The sequence below is a fragment of the Pseudonaja textilis genome, chromosome 2, assembly GCF_049901715.1.
Source record: "Pseudonaja textilis isolate UNSWEBS1 chromosome 2, rPseTex1.2, whole genome shotgun sequence".
Lineage (NCBI taxonomy): Eukaryota > Metazoa > Chordata > Lepidosauria > Squamata > Elapidae > Pseudonaja > Pseudonaja textilis.
In genome coordinates this window covers 96,193,803-96,215,838 of record NC_141991.1, presented here as the reverse complement: position 1 = coordinate 96,215,838, position 22,036 = coordinate 96,193,803, and the positions used below count along the sequence as shown (strand labels likewise).

General features: G+C 36.6%; 1 protein-coding gene across 8 annotated transcripts; it reads left to right on the top strand.

The window, feature by feature from the left end:
* The first annotated feature begins 1,264 nt into the window (after positions 1-1,264).
* On the top strand, positions 1,265-20,537 carry TTC1 (tetratricopeptide repeat domain 1). Of its 8 annotated transcripts, none has more exons than XM_087924585.1 (8): positions 1,265-1,339; positions 2,697-3,003; positions 6,158-6,218; positions 14,311-14,423; positions 15,524-15,560; positions 16,322-16,470; positions 18,236-18,290; positions 19,968-20,537. In XM_087924585.1, exons 2-8 carry the CDS (start codon positions 2,704-2,706, stop codon positions 20,102-20,104), a joined length of 852 nt encoding a protein of 283 aa, XP_087780711.1. In that variant the 5' UTR covers positions 1,265-1,339; positions 2,697-2,703; the 3' UTR covers positions 20,105-20,537. The 8 variants fall into 8 exon arrangements, with proteins under 8 accessions (XP_087780711.1, XP_026552104.2, XP_087780709.1 ...); XM_026696319.2 differs by having other exon boundaries at positions 1,319-1,355; XM_087924583.1 differs by having other exon boundaries at positions 1,319-1,377.
* The last annotated feature ends 1,499 nt before the right edge of the window (positions 20,538-22,036 follow it).

Genomic DNA, 22,036 nt, shown 5'->3' with positions numbered 1-22,036 from the left:
CAACTCTTCCACCCTCATTTTCAAGTCAAGGAGCATTTTACCTAATAGGGCTAGCAGAGGGAGGTAGCAACTGTCCAAGATGACCATTAAATGGCTGCAGAAAATTAGAGGTGTGCTAAATCACATTGCTGCCAGCTGGATTTATGCATTTCAGGTCTATTGTGTTAATCTAGTCTGCTCGGCAACAAAAATCATTTGATGCCACCTTCTTTCAGAAGTATTTTTCAAGTTTCCTAAGCTATAGCACGGAGATTTTCTGAAGGACTCTCATTTAAACACTAGCCAGAGTTGATCCTGATTAGCCAGTCACCTAAGTGCAGCCACCTGCTGTGACCTGATAGATTAGGGCTTACCTATAAGAGGAAGACTCTGAGTGGCCTTGTAAAAAATATTTCTTATATTAATCTTGCTTTTCAATCAGATGGTACAATACACCCAAATGTTTGATATGGACAGTGCACAGACTGTTGTTTTATGTCAGACTACCACTAGTAAAGCTATTCTTAAAGTAGGAAGGCTTAGTAGCTTTGCTACAGGCAAAGTAGCTGGAAATTCAATTGCCTGGTTTCATCACAGAATTATTCCCAGCCAAGTAGCAATAGCGCCTTAGCAATAGCATTAGACTTATATACTGCTTTACAGTGCTTTACAGCCCTCTCTAAGCCATTTACAGAGTCAGCATATTGACTCCCCAACAATCTGCGTCCTCTTTTACCGACCTCGGAAGGATGGAAGGCTGAGTCAACCTTGTGCATGACGAGAATCGAGCTGCCAAATTGCAGACAGCCGCAGTCAGCAGAAGTAGCTAGAAAAGGCAATAGAAGACTGATAGTGAAGATTTTATTAATAGACGATTGCAGGGGAGAAAAACACTCTGCATATGGTCAGAAATACAAAACCCAGCAGAGGAAACTCCAGGCAAATGAAAACGAGAAGAAAAAATAACAAATCTCAGCCTCTCGCTTCAGACGTTTCCCTTGAATGACTTTGGTCTGGGCGGAGCAGTGATCGTAATGATCATTCCGGATTGATCCATTGAATAAATCACTTAATGTAGGATGCAACAATATAGACGAATCAAATCTGGAATAAACAGCATGAAAGTCACTCCAGGACCAAATAAAAAAGCCTTGGTTTTCTGCTCCTGTTTCCAACATCCCGCCTCGCCTGCAGCAATTGGTTCTTCCCATGATTGACATGCGACGTCATCGTCGGGCTGTTCGTCCGGAGACGTTTGACTGGAGCCCCTTTCTGTGCCGCCGAGCTATTTACGTCTATTAATCGGCTTGGCCCGGAAACCGGAAGTGGCGTGTTTCGGGAGACCAAGTTGCAGGAAGAAGTTCGCAAGAAGTCAGGTCGGCAGGGCGGGGGCGCGAGGTGAAGGGGCCTGCTTGTGCGGGCGCGGGGTTGGAGCTCGAGGAAGCTGCTGATGAGGGGGAAAAGTTAGAGACCTGGTAGGATCAGGCAAGCAGAGGGATAGGGAAGAAGGGGAGGAGGTGTCCCAGTCTGGTTTGGAAAAGCGTACGACCCCGAGCAGCTTGCCAGAGAATTCGATATTTTTTAGTGATAATGCTTTCCTTCCAGACAGGCATTGGAAAATGCTGTGGGAGGAAGGCATGGTTCCTGTTTTGAATATGTCCAGGGCGTTTAATATTCTGTGCATTGAATTGCACTATGAAAGAGGGCTGGAGGCTTGGCTTTTCTTGATTTCCAGTCGCGTGGTTTTGTATCTCGGTTAAAAGATCGTGGGATCAGCTGGCAAAGGTGCTGCACTTCTGGTACCCACTCTGTGCAGTTTAGGTCGGGCTTGTTACTTAGAAATGGAAACTACTGGATTCAGATTAGAGAGTAGCATATGCGTGTGTGTATTGGGAGGGAGGGTAAAAGTGAGGTTAAACTTTTGGGGGGCGGGAAATCTTGAATTATGTCTCTGTTAAATAAACAATTAATTGGTGAGGGCCACTCTTTAAATGATAAAACTGCCAAATTTTAAATTCCTGGTATCTCCAGTACTGCACAATAAAGAACATGGTTTGGAAATGTCTTGTATGAGACTGCAAAAAAACTAATGGCATTTAGAGCAGTGGGTTGCTCCAGCATCATCTGACTGAAGGCAACTTGCTTGCCAATGGTTAACTAAAGCATGGTCTTCTCAATGATCTCTTTTCTGATTTTGCACATAATTTAATAATGTACTTACAGTATAGTTGGTATTGCATAGGCTTTGCTAAATAGGGATAAGTGTGGTACAGGTATCTTGCAAATAAAACCAATCTAGTTCTTTACAGTTTAATATTTTTCTTGAAAATAGTTGCAGTTAGTGATAATTTCCTGTCAGATACACAGAAGCAAAAGAGAGTTAATTTGTTCTTTGGTTAACTTTGTGCCATTTGATGTTGAGTTCATTTATTATGATTAATAGTGCCACATGTAAAATAATTAGACTTTTTTTCAATATTGAAATATGTATAGATCATTTTATCATTTAACCTGCCCCCAAATTATGCCTTGAAATAGATAAATATTCTTATAGGGTTTTCTGGGTGAAACAAAAAAAAATGGTAAATATGTTTACCATTAAAAATCAGTTGTTACAAAATTCTCCATCTCTTTTTTTAAAGAAATATGTTTCTATCCTTCTTTAATGATACTGAGAAAGTTACTGCCTTGTGTAATTTATTTGTCTTGCATTGCAGGTTCGGCATGGAGTCTGAAGATGCTGTTGCTCCTGAAAAATTAATTGAGGATTTGAATCTCTCAGAAAAACAGAGCAGTCCTACACATCATGCATATATCCCCAGAGTCGTTAAAGAAGATATGAGTCAGTTGTCTGACTTGGGTAGAGAGGATGATGATCTCTTCCATGACTGCAAAGACTCTCTCGAATCAAGAGTGGTGGAAGAGAATCACAACATTGAGACAGATTCTTTAGAAAATGAGATCGATCTAGATGAAAAAGAATTGCTGGAACGGGAAAAAAACATGTCAGAGGAAGAAAAAGAGGTATGTTTTAAAGGTGCAAATATTTTTTTAAAAATACTAGTGAATAGCTGTTTACTATTCCTGTGACTGTATATACTTGCTTGGAAATAATTGCAGTTTGCAACAAAAATGTTTCTGTATTTATATTTGGAATGCTGATATCTAGGCTGTTAAACATTCCTTGTTCAGTACAGATTTTCTTTCAAAATGAATTTGTAATAGAATTTGCAGCCTATTTTCATATTTATTCAGAATAGTTCCCATAGAGCTTCATGGAATCTGCTTCTTAGTTAATTTGTAAAGACATTAAATATTTTAATATGTGGCATTTTGGGGATAAATACTGGATCAGCACTCTGTCGTCTCTTCTCCCTTTCTTTCTGGTTCATACGTAATTATTTCAGATCCTGTTGTGTATAATTGCAAGCTTTGTCATTATTTTTTCATAAGTTTAAGTGTCCTGTATCATGGTTTTTTTTCTTATCACAATCTTTATGAGTTTTGCTTGCCTTCTGTATATTTCAGTTCCATGTATTACATTTTGCTTGTCATTCTCTAAATCTGAAATGGGCGGTGTGCAGAGCTGAATGCAGTCTGTGTTTTTCTTGGATTTCAAATGTAAGAAATCCAAGTCTCATGGACTTTTAAAAATGAGCTGGATGAAATAATATGAAATGATATTGGTGGTTGGAGTCATTGTACTAGTCCGTTGTACAGAAGGCTGCTTTTGAAGTGAGAATAGCCTCATTGAAGTGCTAACCATAATGCTTTCAAGTAATAGGACCTGTTTGCAGCTTAATTTTCTAGATTCAGGTTTTTTTTAAGCTTTGTTTAGCTTTAAGAATGTCCACAGGTATAGTATTTAAGCATTTTGTTGCAGTATGTTTCTCATTTAACAGAAGCAGCAATATTATTCTCTTACAGTTTTAAATTCCCACGCTGATGAGAGATTATTTTCTATTTTTTATTTAATGAAATCCAGTTTCTAAGAATTAAAGCATAGAGGAAGCATTGTTTAAAGTTCTTGCTGCAGATAGAATTGAACTACTTGTGTGCAGAGAGCTAATTTTCCATGTGAGGAAAAAGAATGTGTGATTCAGCAAAATATGTACATAAGCTTGGAATTTTCCATTTAAGCTTGTCCAGTCAGCTTACAGCTTACATCTGAAGAGGCTAAAGACACGCATGAAATATATATACAATAAAAACCTTGTAGAGATTTGCTTTGTCTAATCTTTTTGTTACTGAGAAGTTAGGCAAATGTTAAAACTGACTGTTGAATCTGCTATTTCCTGAACTGATAATCTCCATCTTCCTTCCAGATATATTAGCTATGTTGTTAGGTGGAAATGATATGAATTGTAGTTTAGTATGTTTGAAATGAAAGATTATTCTGGGGTTTATTCAATTTGTATTAATTCTGAATTAATATAAAAATGGGAGAAATAAACAATACTGTATTACTGAACAAAACTCCATTTTTTACCCTTTGAATATCTTCCTTGACTCTTAAATTTTGACCCTCTCAATATGTACTTTAGCTTAATTTTCATTAATTGGATACTGTATTGTTTGAGGGTGGGATTAAATATTTTTGCTGTTGACCTTCTAAAAGGAAACATTGATATAGCTTGCAGTATTGATATAGTTTGCAGCATTGTTAAAATTAATGTACTTGGAAATTCAAATGTAGAAATGTGGAAAGTTAGTGTAATTGAATGCATTTGAAGCAGTCTATTTTTAAAATTAAAATCAGCCTAACTATTTGATGTTATAGATGATTATCAATATTTTGATAGCAGTGTTAGATGTGGGTTGTCTTACTGTGCTCTATTAAAACAGGACCCAAGGTCTGTATTAGTTATATCCATGGTACAGGAATAGACTGTTGCCTTGAAACCACTTGAGTTCTTGTGATGTCATAACACCTGATCAAGGAAACAAATTTGCAACATAGCCAATATTATTAAGGACTGGAGTCTGGCAATCATGGATGTAAGGAGAAAAGGACCCTGGGAGGGTTGTGTGCTAGAGAGAAATTGGGATAGAGAATACGTTTAGATTAATTAGAACTAAGCTATAAAAAGAGTGAGGGGATTAGGAGGTGAAGGGAAGTGGAACTGAGAAGCTAGGTCTTGTGAAAAATTGAGAAACAAAGGTACACACAATGGGGACTGTACAACTTCCAGTCTTCAAACCTCTTTTCCAGTTTAGCTATTGATTAAGTGGTGGTTTCATAAATTATTCATGTAATTTTTATCAAGAGTTGGAGACTGAGAAGTACTTGAGACTGGTAGCAAATAACATTTATTTTTGTACAAACGTTGATTGACTGCTATTCACAGAGCTAGAAGTGAGATAGGAATACTAACAATTGTTTTTTAAAACTTGTTTATATGTATGAAGTCATATTTTAGGTTGTGGCTAGATTTTGGGGTTAAGGGTTGGAGTTGCATGACTAAATCCACAATATGGGGTGTCTCAGGGCTTGTGTGTGTCATCCCTTCTTTTTAATATTTACACGAGATATATGGAAGAGTAATCCAACAGTGCAAGGTGCGGTATTAATATGCCGATGATACTTAGTTACACATTTCTACCCCTGGCTGGCCAAGCAACACTGTCCCCCAATGCTGGCCCACTGCCCTGGGGGTTGTCAGGGTTTGAATGAGCCAGCCCAGGGTTCCACAGTTTTTAGTTTATGGTTTTGATTCTTTTGTTATTTTTACTGTTTATTGTGGCTTATAAAATCTTATTTACAAACCTTTATAAAGTCTTATAAAATAAAAGTGCTTTTCATATGTATCTATTCTGTACAAAATTATCTATCTTTAGGCTTGGGAACTAGCCTGAATTGTGTCTGGGCAATTCGTATTATTAGATACCAGTTGGTTCTTAAATTTTTTAAAACATTAATATGGTTATAGTTTACCTCTAGATATCACTAGTAAATTATTCATTTCCAGACTTTTAAGTAATAAAATCTGGTAGTAGTACCAGTTAGGAGATGCCATCTAAATTTTTGAAGTATGCTTCCTATGAATTTTGAAAAATAACCATAAAGAAGGGAGGTAAGATATTAATAAAAAACTTGGTAGTGTTTGCTATATGTCATGGAAATTTTAATTTCAGACAGTGCTATCAAATGTTAATTATTCAAACATTTCTGTTGTAGAAAAGAAGAAATGAAAGCACAACATTAAAAGAAGAAGGAAATAAACAGTTTAAAAATGGAGGTAAGCAAATGGCTTATGATAATACTCAAACTTTTATTAGTGTTTGGGCCTCCAAATGCTGCCTAAAGACAGATTCTAAGGTGTGCAGAATAATTCTACCAGAATATCTATCCCAGTCAGTATGGCCCATAAGAATCCAACAGATCTGGACATCTGGTAGTGCAAGACTACATAGTAATCAAGGAAACCCTCAAAGAATTTATCTAGTCTTATTTTTAACTAGCTATCTTTGGGCTATATAGAATTCATTTCAATATAAGATTTTACCATAGTATTTAGAAATTACCTTAAGGCTCTGTAACTTAAGGATGTAGGGTTAAGGACGCTTTATCAGTTTCAAACTTGCCACATTAATCCAGTGCAATTTTGGCTTGGAGGTGGGACGTGATAGAGGATGATAATAATTTTCCTCCTGTTATGTTGATGAAAAACATCCTATGTTGGAAAAAAGCTACAAGGTTGCTTGCATTTAGATGTTAGGATTGTTAGATTCAATGAGAGCCACGTCTTGGTAGAGATAAACTTGAATTTTTTTTGCCAGCTGTTAACACTTACAGGTTTCCTGGGCATAATCTTTCAGTGATGGTTCCAAGTTTTTGTCTTAAAATGGTTGAAAAATATCCTTTGTGCATCAGACTTACGGGACCTGGGTTTATGTTGATTGGCAATTTGCTATAACTAAGGTGATTCTGAAAAGAAAGCACATTGTTATTGGATTTTCTCCTAGTTGCTTTTCCCAGTCTAGGTAGTCCTTGACTTACAACCATAAACGGGACTGGACTTTCTGTTGCTAAGCAATGTCATAAAGTGAGATGTCATGTGGCTGCATCCATTAGTGACTGTTGCCATTGTTAACCAAGAATCATGGGTTGCTGAGTGAGTGCCCATCCAAATCCAAACCCTTCTGGGCTTGGTTCCTCCCAGCCTCAAGCCTAAGTAAGATAAGGAAGTGTCTCCAGCTCCCCCAAGCTGCCTGTCTGACACCCATCTCTGCCCATTGGCATCTGCAAGCCTCAGCACCCCAGCCTGCCCTTGGAAGGTGGCACTAAGCTGCAGTGCCCCGGAAGCCCCAACAAACCTCATCAAGCGTTCATTTGCCCAATTGCCACATTTCCCAGCTCTGACCTTTTGCCTTTTTGCGCCCAGCTGTGGTGACTGAAGAGCCTTATTTCACTGCTTTTGCTGTCTTTCAAGAGAGCCTGTGGACATTTCTGGTGCACATTCTGCACATTGAAAGCTGCTGGTTGTTGTTTGGGCTGTCTTCTTCCTCCTACAAAAGCACTTCTGCAAATCCCTCCAAGGGCACTTCTGGTGTGCACTCTGCAGTACATGTTGGAAGCTGCTAGCCATTTGTGAGGTTTTCTCCTTCCTCCGGCAAAGTGCTCTGCAGGAGGAATGTTTTGCAGAAAGAAGAAGACAAATGGTCAATAGCATGCATTGCAAAGTGTACCAAAAACACCCCTGGAGAGTTTTGTAGGAGTGCTTTGCAAGAAGACAATTGGAGGGAGGAGGAAGGGAGGAGGAAGAAGAAAGCCTCATGAATGATCAGCAGCTTTCAACATGCTCTGCGGAGTGTGTGCTTTTTGACCTTACAACAATTGGCCTTCCTTTGGCTTCCATTGGCTGAAGGCCTCTGCCCTTGGCAGAACAGTTAATTGGCTCTTCACAAATATCTCAGCTACTTTGAGGGTTATGCTGAGTTAACCATCTTAATCTAGGAATTATTACAGCACAGGTGATTCTACATAAATATCATGTTCTGGAACTGAGAGAGTCAAAAAAAGAAACCTCTCTTCTACCTGAGGAAAATGGAAAAAGGGCAGCAGTGTCATCATTTCCTTTATCTTCACTGGAACCTTGAATTCTTCTGTGGCCAATTGTATGTCCAGTCTGGATTTTAGTGTTTCTGGATTCTTCAATACCTAAGTCTACTGAACTTTTTCAAATTAGGTTCAACTTCAAAAATGAAGTCTAAGAATTGGCAGATTCTTGGCATTAAAAGTGCTTGTTTTTTAGACCTTATTGCTCCTATGACTGCTCTTATAACATGGCCATGATGGCATCATGGCCTCTGTTCTTTGTTTGGAAGATCCTTGGAGTCTTTATCATATGTCTCCTGCTCTTGATCCTGTATAATATTAGTTTATGATATAATCTTTCATATTCTTGAGAACAGGTTGAATACCTTATAAATTACAGAGATATTAGTTGATAGGGTGGTCAGTTCTTTCCCAGAAGATAATGGATAATGCATTCTTCCTATCTACTGTAAATTTTCTTACTTTGTCTTTGATTTTTGCCGTCCATATATAGAATAAATAGTTAGTTTCTGATGCTCTCACTATGGCCATGCCATTGGATATTTTTAAGGAGCTATCTTATAAGTTGTTGCTTATATTTTAATTAATTAGCAGTAGATATTGTGATAAAAAAACAAGAGTTTTCAGTTATTAATCTCAATTTTTATGATCTATAAATAATTTTTATTTATGCATTTGCATCCCACCTTTTTTTATTTTTATAAGTAACTCAAATTGGCTCAATACATAATATTCCTTCCTCCTGTTTTCCTCACAGCAATAACCCTATGAGGTGGATTGGGCTAATAGTGATTGGCTGAAAGTCACCCAGACGGTGTTCCATACCTAAGGCAGGACTAGGAATCACAACCTCCCAGTTTCTAGTCTAGTGTCTTAACCATTAGACATATGTTAATATATGTATTGAATATATGTATAGTGTGCATTTGTATAGAAATACAGAAATATAGTAGACTGCTTCTAAAGAAATACAAGGCTATTCCACTTCCACCCAAGTAGAATATATTTTATCCTCCCTTACATAATATATCTTCCTATGCATCTTTCTTATAGAACCAAGGTCACTGCAAAAATATGAATGTGAGAAAACAAGTTTATTGTTCATTTATTGATTTGGAGAGAGAGTAAGATAAATAGGCTTGATCTTTGGAATGCTTTCACAAATAATGGGAGTTGAGGGTCAGTTGTTGAATGCTGTAGATGGAAGCAAAACACACATGAGAATAAATGTTTGCCAAATAGTTTATTTGAAGGGAGCTAAGATTATATATTTTCCCCTTGGTTGTTTATGTGTTTATGGCTGAATAAGGAATGCTTGTGGGAACAATGAGCTGTGTTGGCTGGGAATACAAATATGCGTGCATTTTTGTATATAGACAATGCTGAATTGTTGGCTAAGAACCCAACTTCTTTTGTAACAAATGCTGATTGATTCTATGACTCAAGAGGAATATGGTCCTCAAAATTAATGTATCAAAAAGTAAGATAATGATGGCTTGCTGAACAAAATTGGGTAAAAAAATGGCTAATTGTACATAAATGGGAGAAAATGATAACAATTTTCATACATTGATACACTTCTTACTAAAGGTAGGATAATGGATGGAGAAATGTTCAAATGATGGTAGGCAATGGATAGTAGGTAGCCTGTTGTAAGAAATTAACATTTGCCAAAGGAAGCAAGAGTTGGGTATGTCAGGAAAATGTACAGAATACAGTGGGAGTTGAATACTGAAAAACTATGTGATAAAACAAAAAGTGAGTGTCAAGCATTAATGATGTGAATGAATGTGGATTGAACATAAAAGTGTTAGGTGTTTTGAAAGAATTAATAAAATTAAATAACGCAGGGGTCAAGAGCTAGGGAAGGATCACAAAAATTGCAGTTAGATGGAGTTAATGTGATCCTGAAAAAGAGAAAAGTGGGAAATTTAAACAATAAAAATCAATGGGTAACACAGTATATGGACATAATGGAAGCAAGGCCTGATTGCAGGAATAAAAGATGACAGGTTAGTGAATGGTGTTGAAGTAAATTAGATTTGGCTGTATTTCCTTTTTTCTTCTTGCCTTGAGTCAATTTCTTTGATTTATTCTTTCTTACTCTTTTTTCTGCACCTACTTGTTTGTTCCCTCCCCCATAATATGTGTGTGTGTGTGTGTGTGTGTGAGAGAGAGAGAGAGAGAGAGAGAGAGAGGGAGGGAGGGAGAGAGAGAACAGCAAAGCTAGTCTGAAATAACAAATCAAGGAAATACAGTACTTGATGGTTTCAAATTGTTCACATCCTATTTTGGTTCTTGAGTGGTGCTGTTTTGGTTATATAAGAATTGGCCCTTTGTAAATGAATCTGTTACTATGGTTGCCCACAATTTTTTTCCTGGTCTCGGTACTTTTTAAAATGTGTGCTTGGCATAATTATGGGAATGATAGACTCTCATGAAGAAAGTCTATTTATGTGGTTGCTAGGAGTCAGAAATGACTTCATGGCATATAATCAATCATAATAATAACTGTGAACCATCTTTGAGAGCAGTGGCTGTCACAGTGTTGCTTGGGGACCGAAGAAATCAAATCAGGGTTTTAATATTTCTCAGTTTTAATTTCTAATATAATACATATTAATAGATATAGCTCACATAAAGTAAAGCTCTTTGGGATCCTCAAACATTTTGAAGAATGTAATGTCTCCTGAGAATCACCATTTGAGAACCACTGGTGTAAAGGCAAGAATAGGATTTTATTGACATTATACTTTATGAAAGCCTGGTGCGTTTTAGAAAGTACAGGTAGTTCTTGATTTATGACCATTCATTTAGTGACCGCTTGAAGTTACAAAGGTGCTTAAAAATGAGTTTTGTACAGTCCTTGCGCTTACGGCAGTTGCAGCCTCCTGCAGTCATTTGCAACCTTCCCAGGTGGCTTCTAACAAGCAAGATCAAGGGGGAAGTTGGCAGGAGCTGCTCACATGACATCTTGCTTTACGACCTCACCACTTACAGATGAATTTTCCAGTCCCTTTTGTGGTTGTAAGTAGAGGACTACCTGTATCTTTGTTTATAATCCATTCATGTATCCACTTAGGTATACCCGTTAAACATAGGAACCTGAGATACTGACTCATAAGCACTTAATGAAAATCTTACTTAAGGTATTCCAAAAGACTGCAGAAAAACCTCTGTGAATGATAGTTGGGTTTTGAAAGAAAAAACAAAGCACAAGCTTCAAATACACATTAACATTGCACATCTTTATGATTCTTGATGAGTTTTATTTTTTCTTTTATGCACCAAAGACAAACTCCTTGGGTGTCCAATCACCATTGGCTAATAAAGTATTCTATTCTATTATTCTTATTCTATTCAACCGAGAATGATACTGTATCAGAGGAATTCTACATAAACATAAGAGATGTGATAAACAGCAAGGTAACAAAATCCGTTGAAAGTGTTTGCAATAAAACAAGAGCCTAAATAGAAAAGCATCTCGGCAATGTTTCTTGGCATATTTTGTAACAAAGGTAGAAGAAAGTAGTAAAGGCAATAATAATTTCTGAAAAGAAATAAGGAGAAAAAAATCAATTCCAAGAATTGGGAAGACTCTTTAGGAAGGAGTGATGTTGGGTGTATTTTTCAGGAAGGTTTTCAGGTGTTCTTCTCCGGAAGACTACTTTATCAGAAGACTATCTGCTTCTGTTTAGATTTGCAGAGTTCAGTTTCCTGGATGTTTTGCTTAGATAAAGGTAGAAATTCAGTCTTGGAGACCACATGATTCTTCACAACAGTATTGTTGCTAGTTGTGAAGTTATGTCCGACCCATTGTGACACCATGGACAACATTCCTCTAGGCCAGACAACAGTACTAGAAATAATTTGCTCTTGTTTTCTTTCTGGATGCTTTTTAAATTACTCAGACTAATTTTCAGCTCTGGGATTTGGGGATAGTACCTCTGCAAATACTAATCAGGCCTGGCTCGGTTTAGCTGCTAAGCCCACACTAGTCTAGCCAGTTGCTGAAACATGCTGTATTTACCACCTTAAAAATTAGTGTTCTTGCATATTAGTGTCTACCTGAGTTTTTCTTGAGGAAAAAGATACATGCCACCTGAAGATAGCAAATAAAACAAAACCATAATAAAGAGCCAACGTTCTCTTGGCTAGAATTGAGTTCTTGGTTGTTATCAAATCCTCTCCTTGGCTCCTATTCTAACCCACTTTCCTAACTGGCTTTTCTTTATTGCCTTGAAGCCCTTTCACACATGCAGTTCTTTGTCAGTATTTCAGAATGGCAGGGCCTACTATTACAGACTCCTTATGCATTTGTCTTGGAGACTATTATATCATGTGGCTGTGGCTGAAACTCTGGAAGGAAAGTACAGTTTTATGTTTAGTAATATTTATTTTGATTATTAATGATTAACACTGGGATGTATTTTGATTCTGAGGAAGAGAAACAGACATTTTCCACCTCAATGCTATTTTTCATCCTTTCATCAAACTCCAGGTCTGGGAGTTGTTTAAAACGACACCTATATTTTTTGCAATTAATGCTCACACACATACTGTATATTCCTATGTAATGCCTTTCAGCACCAAAAGGATATTCTTATCTCAATTGGTCCTTTTAAACCAAGATTTTTTATGTGTGGTCTTGCATTTTATCAATATTTTTTAATTCCATAAACAATTGTCCAAAATCATTCTACAAAGGGAAAATAAACCAAGAAATAAGAAAAGAATTGACAGTTTTAATGCAGAAAGCACACCTATGCTATGTTTATTATCTAATTGTTGCTTACTGTTGCAGGATCTGTTGGTTCATGGATTAACCAAACTGTCAATGTATAGTGTAGTTTAGGATTGTTGTTCTGCTGAGATTTGGAAGGAAGGACAATGAATACTTTTGGTCTCTTCCACACCTCTGTACAGTTTCAGATATAAGCTGGTTTTTCTTATTTTTCACTACTACAGTGATGTCGGGAGCACTGAAATTCTTTTGGGGTGAAAAGATTGAACAGTAACATCATTGTTGCCTGGGGGACAACAATGGTTGGGGGCTTTTTTCATGTCCCTGTTAAGTTCCCTTCTGAAGTGATAACCATCTATCTACTCATAGTCACCTGCTTTGTAATTGTTGGGTTGGCAGGAGCTGCAGCGTGTGACAAAAGCTCTCCCCATCCCATGGCAGCAACCAGATCCCGAACACAAATTGCCAATTGTCAGCACAGTGTCTTAACGTTGTGAGTCACTGTGCTTCTCTTTATTTTTCACTGAAGTGCCAAGAAAAGAAATTAAAGAAGATATGCAGTATGTAAATTGTGTGCATCCTTTATTAGAAAAGTTGCAGACGGAAGATGTTCACTAATTGAAGATTTTCTTTCCTGGAAAATGGGTGTATTTTGCATATTAATATTATCAGTAAGACAATCTAAGCTCAATGTACATTTCCCAGTATATTGAAATCAGTTTTAATGGTGATTAAAAAATCTATTGCTGCTGTTATTTTTCCAGAAATTGCTCTGATTCCAAAAATGTCAATCCCATTAACCAGAATAGTAGAGTTCCTAATCTCAGCCAGTGAGTTCATCCCTTTTGTCGTGTGTATGAAGTTATCTCCTACAAACTCTATCTTGCATAGAACAAAGTTGAATTATTTAGACAACAGTATCGTTGTATTCCTACTTAGAATTCCAGAGGCTTTGTAAATTGTTTGCTTTTGCAGATCCCACAAAATACAATAGGAATAGCATAAAGAACAAGGAGAAGCCTTTATTAGTTTTTAATTATATTCCGGCTATCTAAATTAAATGTTAACATAACTGTATAATCTCAGAAAATCCAAATTCTGTTATGCAATATTTTCATGTTAGCATAACCTTAACATACTGTACGTTCCCTCGCTTGGGAATCTCCTTGTATGTAAATATTTTTCATAATTGAATGATACTATTTATAGATTGGCTTATCCTGAATCCAATTTAATTTTAAAGTTATGGGTTGATGCTTTGTTTTTAATTCCAAAAAGAAAAAAAAATACTGTTTTGAATTTACAGTGTGCTAGAAAAGTATACTGTGTTCCACAAATGAGTCATAGTCATATTAGGGTTAATTTTTTTCATATTTCTGCAATGTTTGCTTTTTCTTTTTAACCTTTTTCTGTTATTATTTTTAAATGAAAAAATATTAAAAATATATAAATATATAAATATCCTGCATTGTTTTGTCTTTTTCAGTTTTTTTTCAATTTCAGTTTTTTTTTTCTGCCCTAACTTCAGAGTATAAAGAAGCAGAAGATTCGTATGCAAAAGCACTGCAGGTTTGTCCGGCCTCCTGTAACACAGATAGATCCATTTTGTATTCAAATAGAGCTGCAGCACGAATGAAACAGGTAATACTAATTTCCAAGATTGTAAAGTGATTAGTTTTGTCAGAATTTTTATGTGCAGGGAGTTGCAGGCAGAAATAACACGGGGGCGGGTGGGGGGGAGAGTTGGTTTGGCATGTCAGAAGGCGGTGCAAATTTACTAAGTTTGAACAGATCTGCTGCAGTAGAGTGAGAGTATTGCCAAGCACTTGCTAATTGACCAGCTTTCCTCTGAAGCTGTGTCCATTGCCATATCTCAACTCTCACTTGAAAGGAATGCTGGGAAAGAGTTTTTGCTATAGCAACTTTTTTCAATCTGGCAACTTTCAGACTTCTGCTCCCAGAATTCCCTAGTCAGTATGCTGGGAAAAGTGCCCTTCCTGTTGGACATGTTTAGGACAGATGGTGAATGAGGTCTGGATGTTGCTAACTTAGGGAAAAGGTTTTCTGTCAGCTCTTCTCCCCTTCTCTCTGGTATGATCCCTGGAAAAATCTGATGGAGGCTTGTCCCAAAATGGCCAACGTGTGTGTGTGTATGTGTGTGTATTTGCTTCACTCACCATATCAACAGTTTCAAGAGTTGAAAACCTCTTCTTGCATACATTGAAGGTGGTTATAAAATTTTTGGACTCAAGGCTTATTGATATTAATTACGTTGTATCTTTTATTACCTGACCTGGTGGCACAGTAGTTAAAATGCAGTGGTGCAGTGGTTAGCATGCAGGATTGCAGGCTAACTCTACCTACACCCAGGAGTTCGATCTTGACCGCCTCAAGTCTTCCATACTTCCAAGGTCAATAAAAAGAAGAGCCAGATTGTTGAGAGCAATATCCTAATGTAAACCACTCAGAGAGTGCTATAAAGCACTGGAGCAGTATATAAGTCTAAGTGCTATTGCTATTTGTTTTATTTTCTATAAATGGAAACTAAGAGTAGGTTAGCCGGCCTACAGATAAAAAGAATACCTTTCTTAGCCTCTAGTTTCACTGACTTTTTGTCCCGTAGTTCTGAATGTAGAAGCTGAGCATATAAAGTTTTTATGTTACCATGTTATCTTTCCCAGTTGTTATGAATGTCAAAAAATTATATTTTATATTAAATGTCGATGTTATCTCTCATTTAGGACAAGAAAGAAATGGCTATAAGTGACTGCAGCAAAGGTATTTTCTTTTCATGCTTTTGCTCTTGGTCAGAATATTATGTTTAGAGACTAGACATGGGAGAGAATATAGGAAATTTGACAGGTATTTGATATTATTATCTACTAGGATGAAGCATGATCAATGGCACTGTTAATTTTCAAGTCTACCTCCCTCAAATATTTGGGTTACACAAGGAGCATATGATGACTGAAATAAGCAGAAAGCTAAATAATTAGTCTATTATTCATGAAGCTTTCAACTGAGCATGAATCTAGGAAGATACAGTACCTAGAAAATAATTGGGCTCCATTTATCTGATTTTAAAAGAAGAAAAGAATTGGACAGGTTTAGAGAGACTGGAAATAGGCAGGATAGAATGGAGCAGAGGAGGAACAGTGAAATCAGATTGATTACCATCACTGCTAACCAAGATATATACTAACCTATGGTTTGTTGAATATATAACAATGAACTGGGCTCACATAGAATATTAAACATTAATTAGGTAAAATAATTTATGAACTGCATTGTTGGTTTATATGACGTGAAACTGAAAGCAGACAAACTTTTTTTTTAATCCTATGAATTCAGGGTCAGTATGATAATAATGTTGGGTTCTAAACAATGTACATCTAAGGACATACCTTGATGTGTATATTTGCTTAATCTATTTACTATTTAGAAATGGAGTTGTTAAATAATACTGTAGCATGGTTTTACAGGTATCTTGTAGAAATACTGCAAGTAAGATGTATTATTGCTCTTTTTTTGTTTTTCAGCTCTAGAGTTAAACCCAAACTATATCAAAGCATTGTTGAGGAGGGCAGAACTGTATGAAAAAACAGAAAAATTAGATGAAGCTTTAGAAGATTACAAAAATCTGCTGGAGAAAGATCCATCGGTATATCAAGCAAGGGAAGCTTGCATGGTAAAGTTATTTTTGTAATCAAGGAGATGATTATCGTAATACCATTAAAGCACAGAATTTTTCAGGACACTAGTGAAAGATGGCAGTCAAAGAAGCATGATCCAAAAGAATAGGGAGTGAAGAGAAAGTCTGTCTCTGAAATCATAATCCTGATTTTTCAAGTTGGAGGAACAGTTATAAGCAGAGGTGAGATTAAGCTGGTTTGGGCGAACCGGTTGTTGAAATTCTGCCCAGTTCGGCGAACCAGCAAATCCCATCACTGGCTGGCCCCACCCCCACCCATTTTCCAGCCTTTTGGGGGCCATTTTCCAGGCCGGTTTTCAGGCTGTTTCCCAGACCATTTTCTGGGCCTTTTTCAGACCTTTTTTAGGCGAAAACAGCCCAAAAACAGACAATAAACTGCCCCCAAAAGGCCTAAAATGGGGTTAAAAACAGCCCGAAAAATGTCCAGAAAATGACCCGGAAAATGCTCAAAAACAGGTCAAAAAAGGAAGGAAGGAGATGGTAATGAGGAGATGGAAGGAAGGAAGGAGTTAATCCAGTTTTAGCTTAGTTTCTTTCAGAATTGCCTGCACAGAAGTATTGTCAATTCTTCTCCTTCTGCTATTTATTTATTATTTTTGGGTTGCAAATGGGCTTTAATTGTAAATTGCTTCTGAGGAATCAATGGGATTTGTTGCCTCTGCCAGGTGTGAAATGTTGGCTATTATGATACAATATGTTGCTTTTTAATAAGCTCAGCCTCCAATGTCTTACTTTCGTTGGTGATGGGAGCAGAATGCTTTGCTGGTCTCTCCCCATCCTTTCACTGTGGGTGGAGGCACTTGCACTAAGAAACTGAGAGTTGGTTAACCCTTTCATTTCTGGAGGTGTTGCATATAGGCCCAAGGAGACATGGCTGGGTATGATGAGTGATGTTGAGTTGGCCACGCCCACCCAGTAACATGATCACCTGGCCACACCTACCCAGCTAGTCATTAGGGCAGAGAACTGGTTGTTAAACTATTTGTATCCCATCACTGGTTATATGAGATGAATTATTCTTGAATTACAGCTTTTACTTCAGATATGAGCAAACATAGCTTTAGAGTTAAAGTGTGGGAAAAATCTGCTATGGAGGGAACAAAAGGACATTTTAATTTTTTTCTTTCTTTCCTTACTTGTTTTTGTGACTTTTTGAAGAGCATTTGCTATCAGATTCTCAGAACAGATGATAAAGCTGTAGCTTTTTGGTCCCCTCCAAAAAAATTTAATTTTAATTTGGTTTTTAATTGTAGCAATGTGTGGTTTTAATAGCCCCTTTAAAACGCGCTGGTGTGGAGAGTTGTCTAAAATATGGAAAAATCATAAAATCAGAATGTTCTTTGGAAAGAGTATCATAAAGATGTTCCACTCTTTGCATAACATCATCAACAACTAGCCATAGGCTTTAATAATACCTTTGAAGTTCCTTAAATGCTATTGTGAAGGGGCTCTCTATGTCTCTGAATTATATGACTTGAAAGAAAATCTGTAGTTGTATGATGGGTATGTCTTGGATTTGGAAGCCCAAAATTGCATCCACTGAGCTATTTCTCTTATTTAGATGAAAGCAAATTCACTGTTTGACAGGTATGCATGTGTCTCTAATAGATCAGATAATGGCCTAGGTTAGCAAGCAGTTTTTCATCATCAAGTGATGCATCAATCTGCACACTGGATAAAGAATAAATAAAGTTGCTTAATATGTTTTTGGAATTGGTCTTCTGTTTGCTTTTGTTTTTAGAGATTGCCAAAAGAAATAGAGGAACGTAATGAAAAACTTAAGGCTGAGATGTTAGGTAAGTAAATTTTGTATATAGTTTGCTAATGCAGGAGAATGGTTTCTCTAACGGGATATGCATAGTGTTGTGACTTTTTAAAATTGCCTTTTCTATAGACTTTGTAGAATTCCATAGTATCACGGACTTGTTTCAGATTCTGCCATGTTTGAAAAGAAAGGATTTGTGTACATTTATCTTGTCGGATCATTAAAAAACTGTTGGAGCTAGGTCACCCTGATCTCTACAGCTACAAAAATAGAAACACCCTGACTACTGCCACAGTAGAAATACAGATTACTCATTTTGGCTGTAAGAAACAAACTTTTATATTAAAGCAAACAGCAAAATTGCTTCTACCATGGGATCTACAGCTTGAAGTCATTCTGAAGATAGGAATAATAGACTGGATACAGAGGCTGGTTGCAGATTTTATTGATGTTAAGTTATATCTAGCATCTGGGTATAAAAGGCAACTATTGTTCTCATTGAGCCAATTGTGATGGTGATATTGTTATAGTCCTTAGAAAATAGTAAAATTTGTTCATAACAACGTGAAGTCACAGTTGCCAGTTTTTTAACTAGTGTTGACCTTCATACACATCAAGGTCTTTCCCAAAATGTCGGATGTAATAATGTAGCGCAGGAGTCTCAAACTCAAGGCCCGGGGGTCAGATCCGGCCTGTGGAATGCTTAGATCTGGCCTGCGGGGCTGCCCTGGAAACAGCAAATGACTGGCCCAGAAGAGATAGGTCCTTCCTTAGTTTAAGTCTCATGAGGTTCTCCAGGTCATTTTTTGAATGGTTCAAAACACGATAGAACAATGTTTTTTTCTGAAATTGAAAAAAAATACTAGTAGCTGTGTAATTTTAAGCTGGATTTTAGTTTCAACATGCTCTTATAGTTAAATAATAGTGAGACTGGTATTTAAAGAATTTTTTTTCAAAGCAATAGGGCTGAGTTTTATGCCAGTTTTATGCTTGTACTGAATCATACTCTTTGTGAACAGCTGATTTCAGTTTATCCAAACTCAAATGGTTTGTGAAGCAAAGCGAAGGCTTGCCCAGCTCAATCTTTGTTCTCTTATCGTTCATCCACATGCTTACTTTCGATTTTGTTTTTCATGGCCTTAAGGCAGGGCTTAATCTGGGCTGCTTCAATTCTTTCAATTCTTCATAAACTTTGTACGGTCTAATTGCAGTACTATGTTAGAGGGCAGCATGGGTTCTTCTCACCCTTTTTAAAATAAAAACGTTAACTAAGGAGTCTAGAATTGAGGATGAACACAGTAGCTCTAAATAATTGTGATTAAAAAGTCTTGTGGAAAAGCAGGTGTTCTGTTTACCTCTGGTCTGTCAAAAACATGCTGTGGGCATTATGAAACCCAAAGGAGTAGTACTAGTGGAAATGTAAATTCAAAGGGGAAAACTGCACGTAATAAATACATAATGGTGGAGCAAATTTTGGACATGTAGCATCTTTCCCCCTGGAGTCTCTTAAAATGACTGTCTACTGTTGAAAGTGGAGGATATAAAGAATATCATCCTTATGTTGGCATTTCTTGAACAGAATTCTTAACAGCCTTTTTAAGACTTCCTCCTTCTGTAAGTATCATTGTCGGAAGACATTCTTTCCATTATTGTGATAATTTTTAAATGTAGTTGATGGTGTGAATCTTTTTATGCATGTGTATTGCAGGCAAGCTGAAGGATCTTGGGAACCTGGTTCTCCGTCCATTTGGCTTATCAACGGAAAACTTCCAAGTGAAGCAAGATTCCTCAACTGGCTCCTATTCTATCAACTTTGTTCAAAATCCAAATAATAACAACCGATAACACTAGCCCAAATTGCATGTGGCAAAATTTTGGGCTTTGAGGCTTAATAGTGATGTGGTTTCGGTGAATGCAAAAAGGATGAGTAAACATTTAATGCATAACATCATTCTTTAAACTGGGAGGATTTGAACTGAGATCTATGCATTGTGTATGTGTGTGTGAGATTCTTTCAAAAGAGGTGGGCAGAAGAAGACTGTTATTTGACCTTTGCAGTGATGTTTCATGCACTTTGGGCACTGCACCTTCCATCTGAGGAGGGTGGGGGTTAACGCTTTGCAAGTTAGAAAAATGTCAGTGCGTCTAAGCCTGTAGCCATAGTACTATCATTTCATCATTTGTGAAGTTTGTAAGTCTCTTTGACGGGCAGAGAAGTGTTTCTCTATTTAGAGAATCTACTTTTACCTTACAGATTAATAAATCATTCATGGTATTAGTGCCTGTCTTTTAATTCAAAGTAGCCTTTTCAGTGTTAAATGTTGCATAACAGCATAAATTCTCTTGAATGAGGGAAAGTGGTTATTAGCACCTGCATAACTACTCCAAGCTCCCCTCCCTAGGTGATTTTATTTTATTTTATGCTTTTTTAGAAGACACATTGATGGGCTTTTAAATACATCTATTTAATTTATTTATTTATTTTGTAAATCCTCCCAAAATGAGTGGGTGTCTGGTAAAACAATTCAAGTTCTTGATCACCAAAAGATATGTTAGTTTATTTGTAACATTCTCTAGTTATAAAGCAAGCTACCTATCCCTGCTTGGATATGTCTACTAAACCCTTTATCTTTATTGGACTGATTTCCACAAAATGTGTCTTTTCTTGCAGAAGATATAGACAACTTGTTGTAATTTCTACCAGTATCATAAACAGTATATTATGGTGTTTAAATATGCTTTTATTATATTTTGTTTCATCTTTAAGGAAAGGTATGCAGTTGTATAATTTGTACCAGACACCATTATTCACCAATGGTGTTCAAACATTATTACTACACAGCCTTCATTTCAGTAAGACTTCAAGATAGACTGTTTTGATCAAAGAAAAAGAAAATACAGTGCATTTATTTCTGAGTTCTTCCTATATGAGTTGTTTGTCAATTCATAGCCACATTGTTTCTTTCAGATTCAAAAATCTTATCACAGAGAGTTGTAAACAATAATTTAAGCATTGAATCCCTAAGTGGAGCTGATTGAAATTCTACATGATTAAAACATCTTTTTGCAAATTTGAATACATACTTAGCATTTATATGGAATTGTAACATATTCAGAGTAAGAAAGCAGTGAATATGGCACATGAAACATGTATATATCCTTTCTATTAGTACTTTGTAATATCTTTGGCAAGAATAACAGCTTCCAAATATTTCCTGTAGCTAACTGGGTCTTTCTGTTCTTGCTTTTGGAATTTTTCTTATTCTTCCATGCAGAACAGTTTTAGTTGAAAAGATTATTGTATTTTCTCCCACATGCTGTTTATTTGAGATCGCCCCACATATTTTTAATAATACTCAAGCTCAAGAATTCTAAAATGTTTATATTTGTTTCTAAAAAGTATTTCATGGTTCACAAATAGAGTTGTTTATGTCAATTGCATGGGGGAGCTGGTAAAATAAAGCCTTTTCTTTAACCTCATCTCAGAAATAATTATCTAGAAATCCTTGATGAACCTGAAACATTTTGGAAAACATGTTTTGGGCTGATGAAACAAAAATTGAAATCTTCAGCCACAATCACAAAGAGGAAAAAGAGGTGAAAAAATTGGAGAAAAAGAAACATTTCAGAATGGTTAGCATAGGGTCTCTCTGTTATGCTCTGGAATTATATGGCAGCCACTGACAAAGGAAGCATTTTGTGATTGGAAGAATGAAGAGGTTAAACCAAATACGAAGATCCCTAGAAATTGTTGTCCATAGTTAATGAAATAACTGA

Bases quoted from the DNA above. Each gene is read 5' to 3' on its own strand.
- TTC1 (XM_087924585.1), top strand. From the start codon at position 2,704: ATGGAGTCTGAAGATGCTGTTGCTCCTGAAAAATTAATTGAGGATTTG. The intron at 6,219-14,310 runs GTAAGCAAATGG...CCCTAACTTCAG, and splicing joins TAAACAGTTTAAAAATGGAG to AGTATAAAGAAGCAGAAGAT. The intron at 18,291-19,967 runs GTAAGTAAATTT...TGTGTATTGCAG, and splicing joins ACTTAAGGCTGAGATGTTAG to GCAAGCTGAAGGATCTTGGG.